Below are 27,056 nucleotides of genomic sequence, written 5' to 3' on the forward strand. Positions count from 1 at the left end.
ACACGTATAGTAATTACAAATATTTGGAGAAAGAAAACACCACTCTCTCTCTCTCTCTCTATATGTAGTGTACTGAAGACAATTGTATTTTATACTATTATTCATAGACCAGCCACTATATATATAGATGAAGATTGTGCAGTTTAAGGACACTAGTGGTGAGAAGGACATAGGCATGGGCCATCACTGCTGCAGCAAACAGAAAGTAAAAAGGGGTCTTTGGTCTCCAGAAGAAGATGAAAAACTCATTAGACATATCACCACCCATGGCCATGGCTGCTGGAGTTCTGTCCCAAAACTAACAGGTTCATAAACATATAAAATTTGTTAATTTCTCATAATTTTCTTTTGGTTCTTTATTGGAGGATTCTTGTTAACTGACTGATATTTTGTGCGGTATCATTGTCTTGCCTATAACCTAGTCTTACTCGCTCATACCTTCCAGCCTGTTTTCGTTTCTTTCTTTTTTGAGAATACCTGCCTTACTGCATCTGTTCTCATTCAAGAGGATTGTGGGATAGCCTTCCACTCCGAGTTGAGATCATTCCCCTGGTTGCCTGTCTTAAAGACGAGACAGCTTAACCTTCCTTAAAGAAAAGCTTTTTCTTTCTTTCAGTCTTAGTTGGAGGATTCTTGTTTACTGATTAATGTTTTGCGTTGAATTGTGTGACCGTCTCATTCATAGACTTAACTGATATAGAGAATGCATTTATTTGCTTCATTATATCTTTGTCGCCCCTCTCACGTGCGGCCTGATTCTTTCTTCATGAGTCAAGCGCTCACGATGGGGAATTTTGTTTTATAATGAAGGAGGCATGTGAGACTTGAATCCAAAACTTTTGTTTGATATGATACTGTATAAGTTTAGAATGTTAAAAAGGATACACTTTTATTTACTGAATTATATCGTCGAACATTCTGCAGGGCTACAAAGGTGTGGAAAGAGCTGTAGACTGAGATGGATAAATTACTTGAGGCCAGATTTAAGAAGGGGTTCTTTTACTGAACAAGAAGAAAGAACCATCATTGATGTTCATAGGATCTTGGGAAATAGATGGGCACAAATAGCCAAACATTTACCAGGTAGGACTGATAATGAAGTGAAGAATTTTTGGAACTCTTGCATTAAAAAGAAGCTTATTGCTCAAGGGTTAGATCCAAATACCCACAATCTCCTCAAGAACAAATCCAACAATTCAACCAAAAAAGCCAACAACAATTGTCATCAAGATTCTACCTCAATTTTCACCATTGATACTTCAACAAATAAACAAGTAACTTCAATGGACATAAAATCAACTCTTGCCACCTTTCCTCCTTTCACTTATAGTAGTGACAATACTTCTAGTACATACAATTACACTCCTATTGTTCCCAACACTGAATTATACCAAAACCCTACTTTCACGTGGAGCGAAAGAAATTATAGTACAATAACTATGCCTCAGTCCCAAACAAGCGAGAGAAATCTTGTTACTGCTCAAAATTCCATGTTGGATTTCGCGAGTTGTTCTTTAATGGAAAGCGCTACGAGTAATGTGTCATCTTATATAAATGAGAATAGCATGTGGCACGGAACTGGACTTGAACCAACAACCTTAAATCCTGCTAATGGACAAGAAGAAGTAATGCAAGTACAACAAGGGGATCAACAATTTCCAATTCTTCAGACAAAGTTTTCATGTGATCAAGAGGATGTTTACAAGGTTAATGATCATGATCAAATGGTGGAAAATACGTTTGATGACAGCTCTAACTTCGATTTTGAGTTTATGGATTCTGCATTAGTGTCTTATGGATTGTACACTAATGTTAATTCTATGAATCAACTTTCATGGGATGGTTAATTAATATTTTTTTACAGATTTTTTCTAGTTTCCTGGATGTTAATTTATATTACACCTTGTTGGGAAAAAAGAAATTGGTAGCTTTCAAATTTGGGCACGATTGATCATCGATTAGTGCACCTAATGAGCTTTATGTCAAAAGGCATGATTAGTTTGAAAAGAATGTTAACTTGTGATATTTGGAAAAGAAAAACACATAATTACAATGTATGATGTAACTATTGTCATGATTCCTTCCTATTAGTGTCGATGTCCAATAGATGTGACACACTTTTTTCCGTTCATTTAAAAAAGATGATACATTTTTAAATTTGAAAAAAAAAATTAATTTTACATTTCTGACGATACCATTAATGAGAAACTTTCATAACCACACAAATGTTATGACATGTTTAAAACAAAAAGTTTCAAAAGTTCTATAACCACACAATTGTACTGCTGACATCTTTTATATCATAAATTATAAAGACTTTATTTCTTTCCTAAACTATACCACATATAAAGAAACGTAAAAAGTACTAGAGATTTATTCATGAGTCTACTTTTCATTTCTTTTCGTTTTCATTAAGTAATTGTATGAGGAAGTCAAAATAACGAAATGTTTTGTTCTCCTAGAGAAATGAGAGGTATTTTCCTTCTTTGTTTATGCGTATGCATTGCCTTATTGTTTCTCCGGGGTCGCTGGTCAATTTTTCTTGGATTTTGCCTTCCCTCTTAAAGTTTATGAATTGACACCACAAACTAGTAAACTACAAAAAGAAAGGGAGACTAATTTAATTATAGTTTAAATGGAAAGATAGTCCCGTTCTATACTTAATGATCAGAACGAAAAATCTTGGCAAATTGTAATTCGTCGAAAAAGCTTAAGTTATATATATGGTCGAACCTCTTTATAACAGTGTCATATGTCTTATTTTTGAATGTTATAGCGAAATATTATTATAGAAAACGTATAATATAACATAACATGAAAAATTAGTTCAAAAAACTTAATTGGCATAATGAAATCTCACTTATAGAGGATGACTACTATAGAAAAGTCTGACCGTGTATATATACAAGGGCGGAGCCAAGTAGAGCCCAGGGGTTCATTTGAACCCCCTTCGATGAAAAATTACACTGTTTATACATGGTTAAAATTACTTTTAATGTATATACAGTAGATGTTAAACCCCTTTGGCTTTTTCGTGAGTTTACTTTTTAATATTTTGAACCCCCTCAGTGAAAAATCCTGACTCCGCCACTGTATATACATATATTAGGATGAGAATAAGAAGAAAGTTCCGGTTCAAATAAATCATAATATAAAACTGTACATTCAATCTTCTCCAGCGCCCACATCAAAATTGAAGGCAACTGCCTGCTGCTTACACCAATATACAACAGTTCCCATCGCGGTGAGCACAGCCCGAACTATTCTTTCGCCTTTTACTAAAGAATACTGTGTGTTTGCCGCAAATAGTGGCATACGCCTATTTTTGAAGGGGTTCTCTTTTTGAGTTCTCCCAGCAATTCAAGTATAAGATTTTAAAACTCGTTTTTTATTTATTAACCAATAAGTATAAAGGTCATTGGCAACTTGTGATTTCTATACTTGCATATACATTGAACAGTTACATGGTCACAACAAAAATGCCTATTTTTGACAAAGAATTATCCAAAAAAAAAAAGGAGCAGGTTAAAGAAGATTAGGAGAACTTATTACATTAGGACCATAAATACAAAAAAATTGGGACAAAGATTGATATAACTCTGTTTTATCACATTTATAGTCTCACGGAACAACAGCAGAGTTGCTCCCTTTTTGCCCTTTCTCCATATGCCATAGCCCATGGGCATGGACGGAGCTAGGATACTTGAAGGAAGTTTCGAACTCCCTTCGTCGAAAAAGTACATTGTATACAAGGTCAATATTATTTTTTTACTTATAAATAGTAGATGATGAATATTCGGGGACGGGTCCGGAACAAAAATGATGCAAAAAAAAAAAATTTTAACCAAAATACCCCAACAAAAAAAAATGTTACCAATATACCTTTTACGCGGTATTTTTTCAAGGCTAAATCACTTAACTGTAACGGTACCGTTAAGTGCTTTAGCGCAGTAAAATACTGCGCTAAAGGGCGTTTTCTCCTTGGCCTATAGCGCGGTAAAATATTGCGCTATAGCGGTCATTTTCCAAAACCAGCCTATTTTCACTCCTTTTTACGTAGTTTAGCCGTATATTAATCATGCTTTGAGACTCCGGAACTTCAATATTTTATATAGAACCCTACTTATATTTGTACAATTAATAAGATAGGCTCAATACATAAAGAATACGCAATACTTTGGATTGTCATTTTAGTGGTTGAAAAGTGCTCGAAGTCCTTTTTTGTTTGAAGACTTGTAGTCATTAGCTTTACGTTATTTATCTTTTAGGTTTCGTCTTATTTTTAAATTAATGCTTAACTTTATTTCGAACGTGCCAGTTTTTTTTTTTTTTTTTTTTTTATCAATTTAGGGTGTGAAACTATAAATAATAATAAAAACTAAGATAATATGTATAAATATGCAAAAAATATATTATATTTACGATAAATTGTACAACACTAATGTATATACACTATCGAGGATGGGTCCCACATGTAGTATGCCGGAGACTATCCCAGGCCTAAGGCTCATGCCATCCCCACCGCCCTCGCCATCGTCTCCATCGTCCTTCTTCCTCTTAATAACCGGACGCTCCAAGTCATGATCATCTCCTCTTCCCCTAGCCCGTGCGCCGTTGACTAGAACGTGCTTCTTCTTGGGATCTATTCCCGCTGGCACGCTCAGAACCTCAGGCTGAGCTAGGTCTGGAGACTCAACCACTTCCTCGTCTGGAGTCGCTACCTCAGGCGCCGAAGGATGAACCTAAAAAGTATATAATAATTAGTACCATTTCTTATTTATATTGAATACATTAACGTTATTTATTTAATCAAACTCCGTGTGTCAACGGCGCCCGAGTAGGCTCCCGAGATGGGTCCGTAGGCTCCTCGGATGCGTGTGGTGGTGAATATGAGGTAGTCTCGGACGAGATCTTTCGTTCGAAGTCCAAGTAAAGATTATAAAAATTAAATAAATATTTACTTTATATTGAATAAAAGTAGTTTTTAAGTAAAAACTTACACGCGCCTCGCAGTCTCATGAGAAGACGCCTACCTCGCAGTCGACCCGCAGTGCTCCGAGTGGGTCGCTCTTCCGGACCCGCCGGGCGTCGAATCCTAAAATATCAAAATAACGAAATAATAAGTAACATACATATTTAAAATAAGTACTTTAAATAATAAAATATATATATTAAATATTGACTTTATGTTGAATAAAAGAAATTGTAATAAAAAGCTTACCATGGCTCGGTGGTCATATGGGAAGACACCGCCGGCTCGACGTACCCATGAGAAAACGCCGAGTGGGTGGCTCGGACCCGCCGGCGCCGAATCCTAAAATATAAAATAATAATGAGTAACATATATATATATATATATATATATATATATATATATATATATATATATATATATAACAAATTAAATGAACAAATAAGCATTTTAAATACTAATTTAATCAAAAACTCATCGAAGTCAAGAATCCGGGTCCCTCTAAATTCCTCACAAAGCCGCTCATCGCCTAACGAAGCGCGTAACGCCGCCCAATCAACGTTATCACGCTCCTCCATGTATGCAGCTCGTTCCTGGCCGTGATGACGACTCCGGTATCTCGGCAAGCAGAGCGCCGGCGTAAACGTAGTGGTAGTCCCCGTGAGTCGCCACCGCCGGAACGGCCGCGATGGACTAGACCGTGAACGCCCCGGAATGGGATAGGCCTCATCCGCCTCATCTACCGATGGTGTCCTCCTCCACCACCAGTGTCCTCTCGCGCACCACCGCGGCCTCTACGCTCACCGCGTCCCCCGGCAGCACGGCGTCCTCTGCCCAAAGACGGCCGCCTCCCTCGGGAGCACCGGCCCTCCTCCGGCGCCGCTCGATAGTCGGCCTCGAATAGGCTCCTCCTCGCGCCTAATCTCGCGCACTGCCGGATACCATCCTCTCGTTTATCCGTACCATCTCCGCCGCAAGCCCCGCAAGCCCTGGGCAAGGCATATGCTCTAACCCCAACACGCGTAAACGCCGCACGGCCACCCCTGTATTTGTATCCACGTAAAAAAAAGTTATTTTTTAAAACGTAACATTCAATGCGATTAAATAAATCTAAATACGATAAACTTACCAATGCCTGCACCGCGCGGCGAGCGTCGAGTATCCCACATCCCCGGGGACGCAAGCCGGGTTGCCGATCAATCGGCTGTGTGATCTCTGATGATACCAGCCGCATGTAATGCCGAATGGGAGTCAAATGGCCGATTATTTAAAGTGTCCAACTTTGTTCTCCCACCGTGAGCCGAACATGCACGAAAGCGTAAAATCATCATCAACTACCGATCGATCATCCCGGTAGTGTCGGAGCTCATGACGGGACGTGAGGGGGTATACTCGTGTATGCCCAAACTGTCGTAAGACACGCTCGGGCATGTGCTCCTCTACGATGTCTGTGTGTATCAATGGACACCGCGACATCCAAACCCCCTGACCTGCCCTACAGAAGGCCGGCAAACCATCTAATATAGCAGCGTATGGCGTCCATATAAATAGCTGCATAATATATACATACAAATCATATACATACAAATCAGTAATCACCAAGTCGAAAAGACGTTTAATTAAATTATTAATGTAAATTTAAATTGTTTTACCGCATCGTCCGTCATGTGATCAAGCTGGTCCCGGAATGGTAGAATACATCGTGCGCATATCCACATCCCGATCAAAACCCGCCGTCCACCTCCTCGCATAAGGCATGTCAATGTCGAGGTGATGCCTAGTACGGGGCCGAAAGGCAAGATCCTCTCCCATGCCCATAATCAAGTACCGATATTAGAAAATACGATTTTTAAGTCGTCTTTTCAAGAGTTTTGTCTACATTAAAGGAAGGCATACTTTTAAAATATTACCCGGAGAATGAAGAAAAATCCACACACATCCGTGACAACTCCAATAGACGCCAAGCATACGTACATCCGTAAAGATACTCCAAAACCCCCCCCCCTACCGTAGTCTCCCAAAGGGCGGTCCGATGCTCCAAGAAAACCAAATAACGTAAGCCGACAAAGGCACTCCGATGAATTCGGGAACAGGATGCCCCCGAATATATTGAACAGATACAAACGGGCATGAAGATCAATGGGCGTCTCCGCGAAAGTGGCCATCAACCGATCAAGATTCTCCAAAAAAGTGCGCAGTGCACTAATCCGAACCCGACTGCCCCGACATCCGGCCCCGGGCAATGTGCACGGCCGGGGCGAGCCTAGTCAACTCGTCGCCCACGTCCGACTCAGGAGGAGGCTCATACCGAGTGTCTAATGGCTCTCCATCTACCCGCAAACCAAATGGGACCTCCACATCCCGAAGTGTAATCGTGGCCTCACCAAGATGGAAGATGGGTACGTGTCTCCGGCCTCCACCGCTCAACCATGGCCGTGACGAGCGCCCAATCATACCGTACTCGACCAACGACACGCAACGGCAGAGATGCCGTCCCGAAACAATATCTCCAAGACGCGAGGCGGGGGGTGCTCGCGTAAAAGAGCCCAAGCTCTTTCGTAGCTACGGGGCGAGCCCAGTATATCCCTATAGCACCGACCCATAATAAGTTCGATCTATGATTGTCTTGTAAAGACAATGCGATCTACGAGGTCCCGGTGAACGAGGGCCGCGTGAGCATCGGCCCGGGGAACATCGGGCCTGTGGGGAACATTCGGATCCATGAAAGAGTCCGATCCGTACAAAACTAAATTAGTCATTATTCTGAAATGAAAGATAAATTATATTAACTAATTAATAATTTGTAGGGAATATGTGAATTATGTAGTATTATATCTTGTGAATAATTAATATGGATATGCGCAAATTTAATATGTGATAGTAAGGACACATATGTGATGGCAAAGACTTTTTTGAGAATCATCTTAAGTTAATTAGTTTGAGAATCGAAATTCAAATATAATATTTGTTTAGAACTCTATTTTGAATATGTGATATATTTTTAATTGACCAAATAGCCAACACAACTACAATAAAATTAAACTAAAAGAGTATATTCGTCGACCACATATTTTCCTACAAACTTTACATTTTTTTTTAAGCTTATGTATTTATGAAAAGAAGAACTTTAACTATTCTTTTTAAGATAATCTTTTTTTATTTAACATATATATATTCACGCTTTTAAAATTATATAGATAACAATTTATAATCATTTACAACTTATCTGGATGGTTGTTACCTATTGTATTATATTATGTTGTTAATTTAAATACAATGTTTGTTTTGATTGTTACTTTTTTAGATAATCTTACATTTTTATCGTTAACTTATGTATTTATGAAAAGAAGAACTTTAACTATTCTTTTTTAGATAATCTTTTTTTATTTAACATATATATATTCACGCTTTTAAAATTATATAGTTAACAATTCATAATCATTTACAACTTATCCGGATGGTTGTTACCTATTGTATTATATTATGTTGTTAATTTAAATACAATGTTTGTTTTGATTGTTACTTTTTTAGATAATTTTTATGAACGACCTAGGTCCTATTTTATGTAATCATTGATTTGGTCCTATACAATATGACACAATACGAAAAATGTCAAAATAATACATAACAATCATCCAATCAAAGTGTTAACAACATAATAATTCATTACCATTCAATTTCTTTCAATTCATACACAATATTTAACAACTAATAAATTCATAATTAATATTTAACAAAATAATAATTCATTAACAATTCATAAATAATTAACAAATTATCAACTCATAAACATATAACAAATTAACAATTCATAAACATTTAATAAATTAACAATGCATAAACATTTAACAAATATTGAATTAAACCAAAAACAAAAAAAAATTAACAAAGGCAAAAGCAATCGCCTGACCAAAAAGAACAAAAAAAAATTGTTTTTTTTTTTTTAAAACATAGCAAGGATTAAATGTTAAGCATGCTTAGAATATAATGTATATAACAAAATAATAACAAAAGTTCATAGTAAAAAACCTTAATCGAAGATTTTTTGTAGAGTTATTTAATCGAGTTCTACGCCGCTTTTCCCCAAAATTTGAACTTAGAATCTTGCTCCTCGACTAATATACCGAGAATCTAAAAACTTTCCGGACGAAATTTAATAGAAAGTGACGTTTTTGGAAGTGGGACCACCTCTTTTTTTCTCGTCAATGGCCGTTTGTTTTTTTTTTTTAAAACCACAGGAGGGGACCAGTGGTTGAACCCGATCGTTTATGTTGATACTATAACGCAAAGTAAAATAATGCGCTTATATTGCAAGTAGGAAAAGTTCTTTAGCGCATTATTTATCTTGCGCTTAAAGCGCCTAACGGAGTTCCGTTATTGTTATAGTTTTTAGCGCAGAAAAACATGCGCTAAAGGTATATTCAAGTAGATTTTTTTTGTTGGGGGTATTTTGGTTAAAAAAAAATTTTTTGCATCATTTTTGTTGGGGACCCTGAATATTCTTGGCTTCTTCATACATTTACTTCTTTATATTTTGAATCATCTTAGTGAAAATTTTGACTCGCCATATGCATTTCTATGCTCAAAAGTTAATGTTGAATAAATAATTATACATTAAAGAATAACGTACAAGTTTGAGCGATTGTATAGATTGACATATGTTTGACTTGTGTCGAGGTCAAAATGATTGGAAGTCTATTGAACAAGCGAAAATAAACAATCCAAGTTTAAATTATGGGAGAAAGAGACCATTCTTTAGTAGTGTTGATCTCTACTTCAGTCACCATTATAGTAACATTCTTTAGTAGTATTGTTATCTACTTGAGTCACCATTATAGCAACATTCTTTAGTAGTATTGTTCTCTACTTCAGTCACCATTATAGTAACTTCCTCATACAGAGCAAATGGTTTAATGAAAGTTTTATCGCCTGGAACAATACCTACTCAAGAAATCAGAGCTGATTTCTTTATTTCTTCTATCGCAAAAACTCGACCTAATAAAATAAGGTATTTTTGGAATATGGAATATAATATGATGAAAGAGAGAGGAGTCACAACATATATACATTCAATGTTGGTAAAGAGAACAAATATGAAATTGGTAGAATCAATAGTTAAGAAGAATGACTGCAACAAAGGAACACTTCCTACCGATGACACTGCCTTTCTGTGATCCATTTCGTTATGGGTCAAAGTATGATTTTTCCCAAATTCCAAGGGCAAATTTAGACATTTTACAAACCATAAGCGCAAATTTGAACCTACTTCTAAATAATACTCCCTCCGTCTCAGAAAGATTGTCTTACTTTCCTTATTAGTTTGTCCCAAATAAATTAACACCTTTCTATATTTACAAACAATTTAACTTTGTGAGATGATTTACAACCACACAAATATATAAGACTTGTTTTGGATCACACATTTTAAAAGTCTTTCTTTATTTCTTGAACTCAATGCCAAGTCAAACTAAAACAATCTTTTTGGGACGGAGGGAGTATTGATTAAGGGAAATTTCGAGTCAAAACTGTGACGTCGAGGACAATGGATCCAAATTCTAACGTAGGACAAAAATATAAAACTTATTTCGCAAAGTACTGAGACCAAATTTTGACTACCTTGTTTTATGCATAGATATCCCAAACTTAAATCACGATTTTAATAATAAACAGTGAGTTAGAATAACCTCAATGCAACCACTATATCATTCTATTTAAGAAAATAGAATTGCTTTTTCTTTACCGACTTATAAATGGACGAACAGGGAATATGAAAATAAATAACGCCAATGCTGGCTTGCTTGAAATCGAGAAATAGCAGTAGTTGTTCTTCGTGTTCTTGTTTTTCCTTTTTCTGTTGCTGGTGTGAGCCATGAACGTGGTCCTGGACAGTGCATAATGCCTTACCACCAGTGTGTGTATATGAAACATATAATTCAACAAGGTATTTTGCTAGCATAATGCCATACCACAAGTTTATGTATATGAAACATCTACGACATGTATATGAAAACACCAGATCTCAAACCAGAGAGCAGATATATGTTCAGCCTCACAGTAATCCATAGTTATAAGGCTCAAAACAATTTAGCTACTTTAAGAGATGGCTAAGTACCCAAATTGCTCGATTCAGAGAGGTATAAAAATCAGAAAAGCAAAAGAGAGTTTGTTTTTATTAAGTTAAAAGAGATTTGAGGTTTGTAACATATAATGATCCAAACAGTCATAGGAGACTATGGATGATCTCATTATTAGGGAACACATTTTGCAAGACATTCAAATATGATTATTGCAAAGTGTTCTTCGCCGATACAAAGATCAAAGTACTGCAAACCTTTTAAAGAGGATAAAAAATTGCTTAAGCAAACAACATATTCTCTGGAGACCACCCATGATTTTAATCTTCATCATCATCTGCAACAAAAGTTCAACTGAGATTAGGAGGAGGAAAAATATAAGAGTCCAAATACTATACCGATAGACTACAAAGTTCAACTGAGATTAGGACAAGGAAAAATATAAGTCCAAAGAATATATTGATAGGTAGACATAGCATAAAAGAAAGCCACTCCAACAAAATCATAGAGCCCAGAATAGTAACTTTCAGAATGCCTAAACCTTAAAGCATGCAGAGTTTCCAAAAGGGTTCCCCTGGTTTTAGATATAAATTTCACGTTATTTTCATGCACTGCTTACCAAAATGTTCCCATCCCATTTTAACAAAGTAAAAAAATGGATTTTGAACATTTTCAGAAGCAATAGGCTGCTCAAGGCATTTATGTCTGAAATGTTCAAAATCCATAAAATGAAAAAAGTAGAACATATTAACTGCGCTAATTTGTTCTTGTTTTTATAGGTTACGACTATAGAGAGACTTTGTTTTAATCAGCATCACCCGTTACATTACTTTTTCTTGCCTGATGCTTATACTCCTATTTGAACCACAAACTGATAGAACAAACACCTGCATACAAGTGATTTGTTAACATATTTAACTATAAGTACCACAATTTGGGTAGCATTTGAACCAAGGATCTCCTAGTCTCGAGGACAAAACCCAGATCATTAGGCTACACTTTAATGGTCGATAAGAGAGAAAATCAAGTTATCAAAGTTACACAGCCAATATAGCTCACTGTAAACGAACCCACACAGCTTTCAGAAATAATTGAGTTTATTCAACCTAAGGCCAAATAAATGGCAAATTACTTGACAGTTTAAAGAAGTTTTAACATAAAAAATTAGGATTCCTTACGACATGTTTCCTAGTGTCTTCACTTTGCGGAATTTTACACCATGTCCTTTTTCTTTTTTACAACTCTCTACGTCCCATTTTATGTGGACACTTTCCTTACGGGTTTATCCAAAAAAAAAATGACAATTCTATATTAACATTGTAACTTTAAATTTCTCATTTTACCCTTAATGAGATGATTTATAGACACAAATGTCTATGGTTTATCTTAGACCACAAGTTTCAAAAGTACTTTTTCCAAAAAAAATTGTGCCCAATCAAACACCACCACATAAATTGGGATGCAAGCAGTATTTGATACCTCACATTTGACTTCAATGACATTTCTTTAATATCAATATTTTCCCTGACTAGAATATAAATGTAAAGCTCGTGGGACCTCAGATCATGAAAGATGGAAAGCATCACTAAAATATTCTAATAGGCCAATAAACAACCTCCCATGTACTTTGGAAGAATTTGTTTAGGAGCATGACAGCTTCTATCTAGGTACTTTTGGAGAAGTTTTCCAAGTTCACCAAATCTTTACCTTGTGAAGCTTCTGCTTTTATTTGGCAAAAATTTTGCATCTCCTCTTCGTGATGAACATTTTGAGATAGATAACTTTCTGATGATAACTTTTGAGTTTCTGAAATTTATCCATAGGCTTGCCCTTCATGTCAATCTCCACTACTGTAGAATCAACATTGATTTCTAAAATCTTTTTAGGACCGTAAAGAAATGGATCTTGGGCTTAACTCAACCCCAAAAGCTAGCTCACGAGGGGAGGATTGCCAAGTTCATATAAGGAGTCCACCCATCCCTTAAACCACCGATGTGGGATATTTTAACACCCCACATCTGGTGCGTGGGCAATTTAATATGGGGCCCACTATCGGGAAATAATAATTGGGATGGGTCCTGCTCTGATATCATGTGAGAAATTATGAGAGAAACATTATTATTGATTTGTGTATCTACATTATTACATTGAGCCCTATTCATAGACGCTATACCCGGATATTGTGTTTCAGGTGAGGTAATTTGGTATCTTGTAAGAGTAAGAAACAAAGTGGGGTTGCTCGATCTAGTGCAGAATCAGAATATCGTGCAATGGTTGTAGCAACTTGTGAGCTAGTTAGGATTAAGCAGTTGCTCAGAGATTAAAATTTGGAGAAATTAGTCAGATGGAACTTGTGCGTGATAACAAAGCGGCCCTTCATATCGCATCAAATCCGCTATTTTATGATAGGACTAAGCACATTGAGATTGACTGTCACTTTGTCGAAGAAAAGATGCTCTCCGGAGATATTGTTACAAAATTTGTGAGGTCGAGTGATCAGCTTGCAGATATTTTCACCAAGTCTCTCACATGTCCTCGTATTAGTTACATATGTAACGTATTAGTTACATTTGTAACAAGCTCGGTACATATGACTTGTATGCACCAACTTGAGGGGGAGTGTTAGAACAGGAATAGGATTTGTATATAGTATCCTACATAAAAAAGGATTGGGATGTAGTATCTATAAATAGGGCTCAATGTAAAAATGTAGATACACAATTCAATAATAATATTTCTCTCATAATTTCTCACAAGGACTAGTCTTGTAATGTTAGGCTTAATGTTGTTAAGGGTAAAAAACTTATTTAAAGTGACTTGTTGCTTCTAGTTTTATCATAAGAGCCAATTGGCTTGAACCAAAAACTTATTCCAAAGTTTATACACATTTTATTATAAAAAGAATCTATATAGAAAGAACTGTGTAATTAACTAGAACTAGTAATGGGAAGAGAGTGTTTTCTTCTTTCCTTCTTTTTCTTTGTGTATCAAATGAGAAGGCAAAACTTCCTATTCATAGAAAATTTTGCCTCTCAACATACAACATACAACTTGTGCAGGTTGATCTACAACTTGGCTACAACTAAGATACAACTTTCAATTACAAGTTATATTTGATACAGCAACAGTAACTTTCAATTACAAGTTATATTGTCACTTTAAGTACAAGTGGTACAATTTACACTTCTAGTTTTATCTATTAATAATACATCCAAAATACAACTTGTCAAAATAGTTCATAACACTCCCCCTGGATGTTTCATTAATAGATAATGTGCCTCGTTAAAGCCTTATTAGAAAAAAGCCCATGGAAAATTCTAGTAAAGGGAAAAGAGTGCACATATCTAGTAATACGCATTTTTAGCTGTCTCATTAAAAGCCTTACTAGTAAAACCCAATAAAACTTTGGTTAAGGAAAAAAGAGTACAGCGCGTATTTTATTCCCATGAACAGATCCGCTAAATTATCACTTGAGCGAATCTGCTATACGTTGATATCAACATTCTATTGGAGATCGTGTGTGAAGAAAAACTCTGGTGGAATGTGCTTTGTTCTATCTACTTATATGAATCCTCCCCTTAATTGGGATATGCATCTTTTGCATTATCTTCATATAAGTTGTAGGTATTTTGTCACATTCCAAATCAAATTTTTCTCGAATGAGATGTATCATTTACCTCAACCACACGCATTATCAGCTTGCTTCATGAATAGCTATTATCTCACCATGATTTGATGAAGTAGCCACAATAGAATGCTTTGTAGATCGCCAAGATATGACAGTACCCCCACATGTAAACGTAAATTGTACCACTTGTACTTAAAATGACAATACAACTTAAAATGATAATACAACTTGTACTTGAAAGTTGTACCTTAGTTGTATCTTAGTTGTATCCAAGTTGTAGATCAACTTGCACAAGTTGTATGTTGAGCGGCAAAAATTTTCTATAAATAGGAAGTTTTGCCTTCTCATTTGATACACCGAAAAGAAAAGGAAAGAAAGAAGGAACGATTCTCTTCCTAATATTTGTCTTCCCTTTCTATTACTAGTTCCAAAATACATGGTTCTTTCTATATTATCTTTGTTTTATAACACGTTATCATCACGACGCTCTACCGTCTCAAAAACTAATTTAAAGACTACTTTTTCTTCTCTCTAATCATTGGCTAATCTTACAAAACTTGAGTTCGTTGCCCTTGATATTTCGGAAGAACCACCTCTCATGGGTGTTGCATGCTGAAATCCGTTTGGATGCAATGAGTCTTGGAGACACCATTAAGTCCAAAAAATAAAGTATCCAACCAAGATTGTTCTAAAGCAATGATATTATTGCATGAAGTTTTGAAAATTGAATATCTCACCATTAATGATCCACTTGTTTTGTGGAATAACTTGAAAGAAAGGTATGACCACCTGAAGATGGTCATCCTCCCAAAAGCACGGTACGATTGGCCCAATCTAAGGTTACAAGACTTTAAGTCAATTATTGAGTACAATACTGCAACGTTCAGGATTACATCTTAGAGGGTGTTTGGATTGGCTTATTTTAAGTGTTTATTGGCTTTTAAGCTCTTTTCTACTGTTTGTGGTGTTTGGGAAAGATAAAAATTAAACACTTATTTTTAGGTCAAGAAAGTACAAAAATAAGTAAAAAGCCAAAAGTTCGGTATTTCCAACTTATGGCTTTTAGCTTTTAGCTTATAAGCTACTTTTTAAAAAGCCAATCCAAACACCCTCTTAGCTGAAACTATGTGGAGATACGATTAGTGATTCTGATATGCTGGAAAAGACGCTCTCCACCTTTCATGCATTGATTGTGCTCCTGCAGCAGCAATGTCGAGAGAAAGGTTTCAAGAAGCATTCTGGATAGAATTCTCATCTTCTCGTGGCTGAAAAAACGAATAATTTGTTAATGAAAAATCATGAAAATCAACTAACTGGCTCTACACCACTCCCTGAAGTGAATGAGGTGCAGCCCACTACTCTAAGCGTGGAAAAGGTCATGGCCCTAGTCATTGTCATGGTCGTGGTCAAAGAAAAAATTCTTCCCCTCGGGGCTAATCATTCATCAAAGAATCACTCCAAAAGGGGAAAAAGAAGGATGAGAAGCACGAAGTGGTAGAAACAAATGGCTCAAAAAAATAGATGCTATCGATGCAGTGGAAGTGGAAGAGGACACTGGTCATGTACCTTTCGTACGTCAAAATACTTGGTTGAGCTTTATCAAGCATCACTAAAGAAACACAATTTACATTCCAGAGCGTGGGGGAGATTTAGATTCTTGGGTGTTGATAAGATATGTCTACTGTTTAAATATAGTACTATGCAGTAGAATGGTTGGAATGAAGAGCATCATTAAAATATTCTATGAGGCCATTGAAAAACCTCACATGCACTTCGAAAGAAATCGTTTTAGAGCATGAGAGAGAAGCCTTACCTTCTCTTCCCCTCCGATTAACTTTCCAATCCCACACTACACTTTCTCCTCCATCTTTCACCTCCCCACAAACCTAACCTCACTGGCCACTTTTCGCTAGATAATCTTACTTGTGATCTTATAAAAACTGGTTGCTTTCCCTCACTGATGGATACAACACCCCTTGTTATGGTTGGCCAGAAATCTTTTGAGATTAAAGAAAAAGCCACTGAACATGATTTTTGGTATGAGCGAATTGAGAGAAAGGTGCATTTGTCAGAACTTCACCAAACTCGAGAATTAGCACTGCGCAGAGACAAAGAAAAAGGTTCATCATTCTCACTAAATGCTGGAGATTCAGGTATAGCAGAGACAAAGAATGGAGGTTTGTTGTAAAAAGACCCACACCAACTCCAGTCCTGCAATTCAAAAGCATTCCAAGAGCTACACAAGTGTTGTCAAGGGTTTGAATTGGCCAGCAGAGCATATTCAATGCAAGTTGGATCAGAATGGATTTAATTTTTTCTGATCAGGTAAACGTATTTTCCAGAATGGATTTAATAGAATGGTGTTAAAAGAAATAACAAAATTCAGAATTGCTACTCTTAAAATATGCATGGTGGAAGATCTACACTGTGGGGACTTAAAGGTTTCTACTGAGCTGCAAAAGTGGACATTTAATTCATGGAGCCTGTCCACTGGTATTCCTGATCTCGGCCATGGGTTGATTTTATTTTAATTTCACTCGGTGGAGGAGGCCAATAGAGCCAAAAGAGGCAGGAGATTTTGGAAGGGCCCTGAGTTGCAACTCAGATGGTGGTCCCTTGAGTTGCAACATCCAGCCACTTACCCTCAGAAATAAACCTAATGCCCAAGACAAAACCTATCAGTCATATAAACCAAATACCAAATTCAAACCAAACACCTGAGTCCTATAACACAAAGCACACCCTATATTGGTGAAAACAAAATATAGTCAAGTATAATTAAAGCTTTTCTTTTCACAATCAAGTCTACGAAAACCAAGTTATGTCGTGTAATAAAATAAATCTGAATAGCTATGGAAGCTATATTTCATGAGAATTATAGTCTGATCTAATTCTAGATTCATCAGTCTTGGTTCTATTATCCACTAATAAATGTTTGCTTTTTTGTTTTACTTCAACAATGGTGGTAAAAAAGTATCAGATTCGGGAACAAAAGATGTTTAAGGTATATGCAGGTGCGGGATTTGTGGCAAAGGGTGAAAAAGATGCAACCGAGACTGATAATCCCTTTTCCATGAGCACTGGAATAACAGTTTTGCCCGAAAAGAACCTCTTGAAAAAGAAATTCAATCGGTATAAGCAGCAAGGGAGCAAAAGAGATGAAGGCTCAGTTGATAACTGTAAACATATGTGTTGCTGCACCAAGCAAAGACTCTTTTTTCTTGGTAACCGACAAATCCCATAGGCCAGAGGCGCATGGTTTGAAACTCGATGGATAATGGCCCCACCCTTCTACCCTTCTCCACTTAAATACAAAGCTTTTTTCTATTGCAGAATTCCATCCTGAGACGTTCACCTAACCCACACTTGAGCAAAAATTATTTTTGGCATATTTTTCTTCCATTATCTTTTCTTTGCTCCTTAACTTACTTTTAGGGTGTGTTTGGTATGGAGGAAAAAAGTTTCCAATTTTCTCATATTTGGTTGGTCAAAATATTTTGGAAAACATTTTCTCTAGGAAAACAAGCTCTTTAAAAATGAGGAAAATGACTTCCCTAATGGAAGTAGGGAAAACAAGTCCCATAAGTGAAACATTCCAAGTTCATTGTCTCTTCTCCGCCCACCCAACCCCATCCCTTGACCCTTCCATCCCCTACCACCCCCGAAGCCCCACTTCCCACCCTATTCCATCCCCAAAGTGTTTTGCTAGATTACATATAAATGTTCTTGGGATAATATTATTTTGCTTACTTACCAACAACAACAACAAACCCAGTGTGATCCCACAAGTGGGGTCTGGGGAGGGTAGGATGTACGCAGACCTTACCCCTACCTTTGTGAGGTAGAGAGGTTGTTTCCGGTAGACCCTTGGCTCAGAAAAAGTACCTGGGTCATACCAAACACTAGAAAATAAGTAAGAACTTGTTTTCCTAGCAAACATTTTCCTTCATACCAAACACACCCTTACAGCTTGTTTGGATGGTTGTTACCTATTGTATTGTACTGTGTTGCTAGGTTAAATACAATGTTTGTTTTGATTGTTATTTTAATTTTAATGTATTGTATCGTTAAAACCGTCGTTACGTAACGACGAAAAGTCCCATTTTATGTAACAACCGATTTGGTATTATTGCATTGTTACCTCATCTTTTCCTCTCATTTTTATTATCTAATAATTATATTTTACCATTTACCCTAACTTTCTGAGGTAGCTCTATCCGGTACCCTACTTTTCTTGTAAGTTTATCCTTCAGATTGCTGATGTGTGAGATTATGTAACGACGAGAAACGATACAATCTATCCAAACGTTGTGCTAATCAAAACAATACAATACGATACAATATAACACATTACAATACAATACCATACATTATGAAACAATATGTAACAACCATCCAAACAAAGTGTTAGGGTGCAAAAGACATCTAAGGGGAAAATTATACAGGGTACTGGAAATATTAGGGCTTCCAATCCAAAATGCATAACAGAGCTTTGAGGCCAGTCCTGGTACTATTAGAGCTCAGTTCAATCTCACAATACACACTTCAGCTTTAAGGTCAGCTCAATAATCCTTGTAAAATTAGCATACTACATGATGATTTGGGATGCCTCAAATGAACAACAAGATCCATACATCCAAGAATTAGATACTTTCAACCCAAAAGTAAAACTAGTATCCAATGAAACACAACAAAAATTACAAACTTATTCACCATATTAAGATAAAGAATTAAGATAGACTCCAAATAAAGGATCTTTTAAAGAAAAGACCTCAATGGTAGTGATAACCAATTTCCTGAATGACAACTTTTCTAAAGTTCAAAACAGGTGATTTACTACTTTAAAGACATCCCTCAGAATTTTCAGGAATGGAATCACGAATGGTTCCCGCATTTCTGAGGATTCCTCTATCAATTACACTGGCCTCCCATTGACCGACTACATCCTTTGGAAGAACAAGGATTTATTTTACCAACAAACAACTGTGAGTAGGGCTGGCAAAATGGTTAAAAGACAAGTAACCATTCAATCCCACCCATTAAATATGGATTGGATAACTGACCATTTAAAAATGGATCAAATATGGATATTATCCATTATCGATACCCATTTGTCCGCTTGTTAGTTTTCATGAGTTCTTGCTTTCAGGGAGTCTAAGCTTATTTCGATTTTTAGCTTGTGTTCTCAGCTAACTATTCCTGAAACCATGGCTGTAGGTTAACTCATTTTTTATCCCTGTTAAATATGGGTGTTTGGATATTTTATCCGTTTTTTATTTAACCCGCTTTCGACCCGCCCATATCGATCCGGCCCGCCCGTTTTCCACTCCTAACTGTGAGCAACCCAAAAAAGCATCCTTTTTTCAGATTACCCATCTCACATGTATCCCTCAATAAAATTTTGGAAAAAACTCAATTTTTAGTACTTTCAGTAGTATAACTTCATCTAAGCACATCCCTGTTGTCAATTTCAAAGCTTGTGTCTTTGCAAAGTGATTGCATAGTTTTCAGTAGCTAGAAACAGTGAAAATAAAATAAAGGGTATTAGAAAAAGATCTGGTGTTCAATCCAAATTTTCTTGATATGTAACTAACCGAAATATACAAAAATCTACAACTTTTAGCAGTTTCAGCAGTAGAACTTCAACTAAGCACATCTCAGGCTGTCAATTTCAAAGCTTGTGCCTTTTAAGTGATTCCATAGTTGCCAATAGATTGGAAACAGTAAAATACAGTAAAAGGTGTTAAAAAAATCTGGGGTTCAATCCACATGTGTAACTTTCCCTAAATTTTAAGGAAAGACTCAATTTTTAACATTTTCAGCAGTAGAACACTAGAACTTCATCTTAGCACATCCCCAGTTGTCAATTTCAAACACTGCATATTTGCCAATAGATAGAAACAGTAAAATGCAATAAAGGGTACCAGAAAAAATCTGGGGTTCAATCCAAATTTGCTTGATATGAAACTTACCAAAATAAGGACGCTCATTGCCAAACCTAGCTCTCTCTCTCATTGTTTGCTTGTTATTTTTCATGCGTTCTTGCTTTCTGGGAGTCTAAGCTTATTTCAGCTTTTAGCTTGTGTTCTAACCTGACCCATTTTTTATCCGTGTTAATTATGGGCGGGTTGAATTTTTATCTGTTTTATGTTTAAACCGATTTCGACCCACCTATATCCGAAACCCCCACCCCACCCCCCACCCCGTTTGCCACTTCTAACTATGAGTAACACAAAAAAGAATCCTTTTTTATTTCAGATTATGCATCTCACATGTATACCCTTCAATAAATTTTAAGGAAAATACTCAAATTTTAAGCACTTTCAGTAGTACAACTTCATCTAAGCACATCTGCAATTGTCAATTTCAAAGCTTGTATCTTTCCTAAGTCATTGCACAGTTGCCAATGCATAGAAACAGTGAAAATACAATAAAGGGTACTAAAAAATATCTGGTGTTCAATCCAAATTCGCTTGATATGATACAATTTACGCATCTCACATGCATATCCTTCAATAAATTTTAGGGATTCTTATGCTGTATAGCCGCCCGCCAAAATAATAGCCAACAAATGTATGTTCTTTGTATATTAATTAAAATATACATGTTTTATACAAACTAGTGTATATTTTTGGTATATTGGGCTAGAGAATGTAATTATTTTTGGACGCCCCGCCAAATGTTTAACTTTCCCTAAATTTTAAGGAAAAGACTCAACTTTTTAGCCTTTTCAGTAGTAGAGCTTCATCTAAGCACAACCCCAGTAGACAATCTCAAAGATAGCATAGTTGCAAATAGATAGAAACAGTGAAATTTTCTCTCGAATTAAATTTTTCAGTACCAGTTTCTCGAAAAAATAGATAGAAACAGTGAAATGCAATAAAGGGTACTAGAAAAAACCTGGGGTTCAATCCAAATTTGCTTGATATGAAACTTCAAGAAATTGATAAAATGATTTATTTTACCAACAAACAATCATGATCAACCCAGATGAGAAAACTATCTGAAGCTTGACTATATTTGAAAAAAAGAATGTTTTTTTAGATTACCCATCTCACATATATCCATCCTTCAACAAATTTTGAGGAAAAGACTCAATTTTTTTAATCATTTTCAGTAGCAAAACTCCATCTAAGCAAATCTCTGGTTGTTAATTTCAAAGCTTATGTCTTTCCTAAGTCATTCCACAGTTTCCAAAAGATAGAAACAGTGCAATACAATGAAGGGTACTAGAAAAAATCTGAAATTTACCAAAGTCACGGCGTTCATTAGCAAGCCTAGCTTTTTCGAGCAATTTATCAAGATCTTTATTACTCTTAGCTTCCCATTTGACCATCTGATTAGCAGCCACGAAACCAATTCCCTTACCCAACAAATGCTCCCACGGATCTACAAAATAGTGTATATTTTCTACCTCTGTACCTCCCAAAGTGGGTAAGGTCTACGTACACACTACCCTCCCCAGACCCCACTTCTGGGATTACACTAGGTTTGTTGTTTTTGTTGTAGTGCATATTTGGCTAGTGAATGTAATTATTTTTTGTTGTAAGGCCAAATGTGTAACTTTCCCTAAATTCTAAGGAAAAGACTCAATTTTTAGCATTTTCAGTAGTAGAACTTCAGCTAAACACATCTGAGGTTGTCAATTTCAAAGCTTGTGCCTTTCCTAAGTTGCCAATAGATAGAAACAATGAAAATAGAATAAAAAGGTACTGTAAAAAAAAAAAAGATCTGGTACTCAACATTCAATCCAAATTTTCTTGAAATTTAAACTTACCAAAGTAACGACGCTCATTAGCCAGTCTAGCTTTCTCAAGCAATTTATCAAGATCTTCATTACTCTTAGCTTCCCATTTCACCATCTGATTAGCAGCCACAACACCAATTCCCATACCCAATAAATGTTCCCACGGATCTACAAAACCCAAACCAAAAAAATCATCAGTAAATCCCCAAAAAAAAAAAAAAAAAAAAAAAAAAAAAATTCAAGAATCCCATACAGCGCATATAAGGAAGTTTGCGAAGGGCATTAACCCATTTTTTATCCGTGTTAACTATGGGCCGGTCGGATATTTTATCCTTTTTTTGTTTAAACCGATTTTGACCCGCCCATATCTGATCCAACCAGCCCGTTTTCTACTCCTATCAGGTAAACCCAGACGAGTAAACTATCTGAAGTTTCACACAAGCAATTACCCCAAAAATGAATATTTTTTCAAGATTACCCATCTCACATTTATATCTCCTTCAATAAATTTTAAGCAAAATACTCAATTTTTTTTAGCATTTTCAGTAGCAAAAATCCATCTAAGCACATTATAAGTTGTCAATTCCCATACCCAACAAATATTCCCATGGATCTATAAAACCCAAACCAAAAAATCATCATTAGAATCCCAAAAAAAACTGTATTTAAAAATTTCAAGCAATAAAGGGTACTAGAAAAAATCTAGTCTTTAATCAGTTAATCCCAGAAAGAAGTGTTTTTAAAATTTCAAGAAATAAAGGGTAATAGTGAAATACAATAAAGGGTACTAAAAAATCTAATCTTTAATCAGTTAATTCCCAAAAAGAAGTGTATTTAAAATTACAAGAAATAAAGGGTATGTATAAAAAAAAAAAAAAAGAACTGTAATTAAAATATGAAGAATGGATGAGAAAAAGGGATACATACGGCGCATGTAAGGGAGTTTGCGAAGGGCATTAGAATACATCTGAGTGCCTAATCCCAATAGGGCTCCAACCATTGTTGCACTCAAAGGCATTTTTTTTCTTCTTTCTTGATTTGATTTTCAGGCACTTTTGGTTTTGCTTCTTTGAAGAAATGGTCAGTCAGCAGTAGGCTTGGGAAATTTCACTTACCCTTATCGGATTCTACTGGGTCGGGTTTTGGGCTGCTGTTCATTTTCATTTTTTTTTTTTTTTTTTTAAAATGTTGTTACGTGTGGGACTCTCATTTTTGTGAGTGTATATTTCTATATTTATCAAGTTGACAATTATAAGGTAGAGTTCGGATTCTCAAGACATAAAATTCTGCCTTCAGATAGATTTTTGCTACCTTCAGGTAGAGTTTGAAGAGTTCGCCTTAAAACCCTGCCTGATCAGGCAGAGTTTTGAGGCTAAGGTAGAGTTTTGCCTTCAGGCATGCCAAAACTCTGTCTTAAAGCCTAATTTTGACCTGAACAGACCTAACTTTACTACAAAATTCTGCCTTGCGAAATTGTCTTCCTTTTTTTTTTTTTTTTAACTGAGTCGAGATTCGAACCCCAAACCTCATGATATTAGGCGAAATGGCAAAAATTAAAGACCACCATTTTGAGGGGAAAAAATTAAAGACCATTGCATTTGAAGGGCACTAAGCACAAAAAATTGAAACGACAAGCAGTCATCCGACCCAAACTCGGCACGCAGATGTCCCAAGAAGCTTAAAAGACTTTTTTATTTATTTTTTAAAATTAATTTCATTTGATAGTCTTTTTTCAATTAATTCCAGCATATGTATAGAATATGTATCACTACTGTATATGTATATAAACTGTATCATTATTGTATAAAATATGTATCCCTACAATATGTGTTTAAAAAATACATCATTACTATATAATTTGGGTCATTAAAATTTCTGATGGTCACACAGTGTCCTTTTCCCTTTTAAAAAGGGAAGAGTCATTAGTTTTTCATGACTAAGATTCAGACGCAAACAATAAATGGACTTAATGACTGCTATCCGAATGATCAAGATTAAGACCTTATTAAGTACAAACAAATGAAGCCTTACACACCTTAAATTTACGGAGGACTTAATATCCTCTTATTCTTAAGGATCCTTAAGGTGTGTAAATGGCTTTTTTGGACAACTACGGTGTGTAACTTATAACAACTTTTTCCTTTTAAAAAATTGTTGTTACTTGGTATATGTAGGGGTATTCGCGAAAAATTTACAAAACAAACTAAAGTGATAATCAAACCAAAATGAAAAAAAAAATTGAATAGATTTTGATTTTAAGCAACAATAGAAAAACGAACCAAATCGACCGAGAAAAAGCTCATGGAGGTTGAACTATCTCCTTCTCGAACCTCTTCCACTGTCTTGAGTTTCACTGGTACAAGTTCTAGCTTCAGGACATTGTCATGAAATTTCACTTTTATAAATTTGAATTTCAAGACACTATGCTCAAATTTCCTCATACGATTGGACATAAATGTTGATCAAATCTCGAAAATATAATAGCTTTTACATATGTTTCTCAAATTTTCTTATTGTACAGGTACAACATTGATACAACCTTATTGCCAAGAAAATATATTTCGTTGAATTTATGGTTCTCCAACCAAGAATTCAATGAAGAAGTCATTGAGTTCGTCATTTCTATCATGATTAAGAACTTATGAAAGACTATAAGGAAATAATCACGGAGTTGGTGGTACTGAGAACTCAAAGGAAGAGTTCTGGAATTTATGGTTCTATAATTGAATGAAATACTCATTAGGTTTGTAGTTTTACAACTGAGAACTCAAGGAGAGAGTCAGCGAATTCATGTTTCTACAACTGACAAGAAATTAGTCACAGAGTTGGTGGTACTGAGAACTCAAAGGAAGAGTTCTGGAATTTATGGTTCTATAATTGAAAACTTAAAGTAAGAGTTTTGGAGTTTGTGGTAGTCAAGCGTTCTATCGTGTAATTCGTGGTTTATAAATTAAGAAATAAAGGAAATACTTATATAGTTTATGGTTCTACAATTGAGAATTCAAGGAAAGAGTCATGCAGTTTGTGGTTTTACAACTGATAACTCGAGTATTCTGTCATAGAGTCCGTAGTTCTACAATTGAAAAAACTCAAGAACTTTGTCCTTGAATTTGAAACTCCATCATAATTCACTAGAGTTATACATGTAAAAGCTTTAACTCCATTTTGTCTAAATCTTATTTTCGCATAAAAAAGTGACTATTTTTCAATTACATTTCAAACGCCGGCTAAACTTTAAACTCAAATTTTACTTAGGGCAAAGGTGCAAATATACCCCTCAACTTTGTGACTTAGAGTAAGTATACCCGTCTTTAAAAAAGTGGTGTATATATACCCTTACCATTACAAAATAGTGCAAATATACTCCTACCGTTACACAAATGGTGCAAATATACCCTTTTCGTTGACGAAATTTTAAAAAAAAATCATTTAGCTTTTTTTTTTGATTAAAAAAAAGCCATGTGGCTTTAAAAAAAAAAAGCTACCCTTTTTTTTAGTAGACACTGGAACGTATCACTTATACACGTGGTGCATTTTAACTGGCCTTTGATTTAACTAGACATGCTATGTCATTTGGACATGTGGCACGATCCTACTGGGTTTCCCTTTGACCCCGCGTGCCACATCATTTGACACGTGACACTAAATTGGGCCTCTAAAATAAGATGACATCTTAAGCTTAATAAAGTGGGCTAATCAGTTGTAGGCCAATTGAATGGGTTGGCCCAATTAATTTGAATTTATTTATTAAAATCATATCAAACTTATATAATTAAGGCAAACTAACCAAATAACCCTAAAACACAAAATAATTACCAGCCCCATGCCCCTCTTAAAGTAATTACCCGATGCACCCCCCCCCCCCCCCCCATCGCCCAAAACCCTTCCTACATGATATCATCGTTGTATATTTATATATCGTGATGGTATCATGGAGGACTAGAAATCCCTTCTCTTATTCCTCCATGATACCATCTCAATATATTTTTATACCATGATGGTACCCATGGTCTTGAGGAGTGTCTCATTGAATGGTTAAAGCATTCCTAATGATACCATTAGAATATATGTATATATGATGATGGTATCATAGAGATTTTTTTTTTCCAAGAAAAGTGTGCCTTTTTGAATAAATGAACCTGATCATTCATAATACCATATCAGATTTTGTTATATACCATGATGGTGCCAAAATTTGATACGCCCAAATTACACCCTTAAAAATAGGAGTAAAGCGGTCGTTGGTCAAATATAGAACCCAAACGAGATTGTGGCCGAATCCCATGGGGAATAAGACGAAGAAATGTACTTAGTAAGTGTAATGTTCAACTAATAGTCTATATTTCTACGGACAGGGGTATAACTAATATTTGATTTGAACTTTTGTCACATTAATTGTTAGAGAAATCTTTGTTGTGAAATTTAATCCATTGGTAAGAGGACTAAGGTTGTGGTTCCAAAAGAAAGTAATACGATTGGGTATTAATTCAAGTTATTTATATGTTTAGATGTAGTAAACAATGGGTTGCTTAATTTTACCAAAAGTCTTTCAACCAAATTGATAAATCTCATTACTAAGCTTTTCCAAGCCTTAAAATGTTACAAATATGAATACCCATTTTTAGTTTCAAGTAG

The 27,056-nt window shown here is 35.7% G+C and overlaps 2 protein-coding genes and 1 non-coding gene across 3 annotated transcripts; 2 read left to right on the top strand and 1 right to left on the bottom strand.

Annotated features, from left to right (window-relative positions):
• The first annotated feature begins 55 nt into the window (after window positions 1-55).
• LOC132054836 (transcription factor MYB86-like) lies at window positions 56-2,060 on the top strand. The gene is made up of 2 exons (XM_059446804.1): window positions 56-305; window positions 925-2,060. The coding sequence occupies exons 1-2, from the start codon at window positions 128-130 to the stop codon at window positions 1,845-1,847; spliced, it is 1,101 nt and encodes a 366-aa protein (XP_059302787.1). The 5' UTR covers window positions 56-127; the 3' UTR covers window positions 1,848-2,060.
• A 1,174-nt stretch (window positions 2,061-3,234) lies between these two features.
• LOC132054975 (U5 spliceosomal RNA) lies at window positions 3,235-3,351 on the top strand. Its single transcript, XR_009414447.1, has one exon. It is a non-coding gene; the product is annotated as a U5 spliceosomal RNA (small nuclear RNA).
• A 7,764-nt stretch (window positions 3,352-11,115) lies between these two features.
• On the bottom strand, window positions 11,116-23,548 carry LOC132053467 (uncharacterized). The gene is made up of 3 exons (XM_059445512.1): window positions 23,349-23,548; window positions 22,452-22,589; window positions 11,116-11,383 (listed from the first exon to the last, which is right to left on the bottom strand). Exons 1-3 carry the CDS (start codon window positions 23,437-23,439, stop codon window positions 11,367-11,369), a joined length of 246 nt encoding a protein of 81 aa, XP_059301495.1. The 5' UTR covers window positions 23,440-23,548; the 3' UTR covers window positions 11,116-11,366.
• Window positions 23,549-27,056: the final 3,508 nt, after the last annotated feature.

The sequence above is a fragment of the Lycium ferocissimum genome, chromosome 4, assembly GCF_029784015.1.
Source record: "Lycium ferocissimum isolate CSIRO_LF1 chromosome 4, AGI_CSIRO_Lferr_CH_V1, whole genome shotgun sequence".
NCBI lineage: Eukaryota > Viridiplantae > Streptophyta > Magnoliopsida > Solanales > Solanaceae > Lycium > Lycium ferocissimum.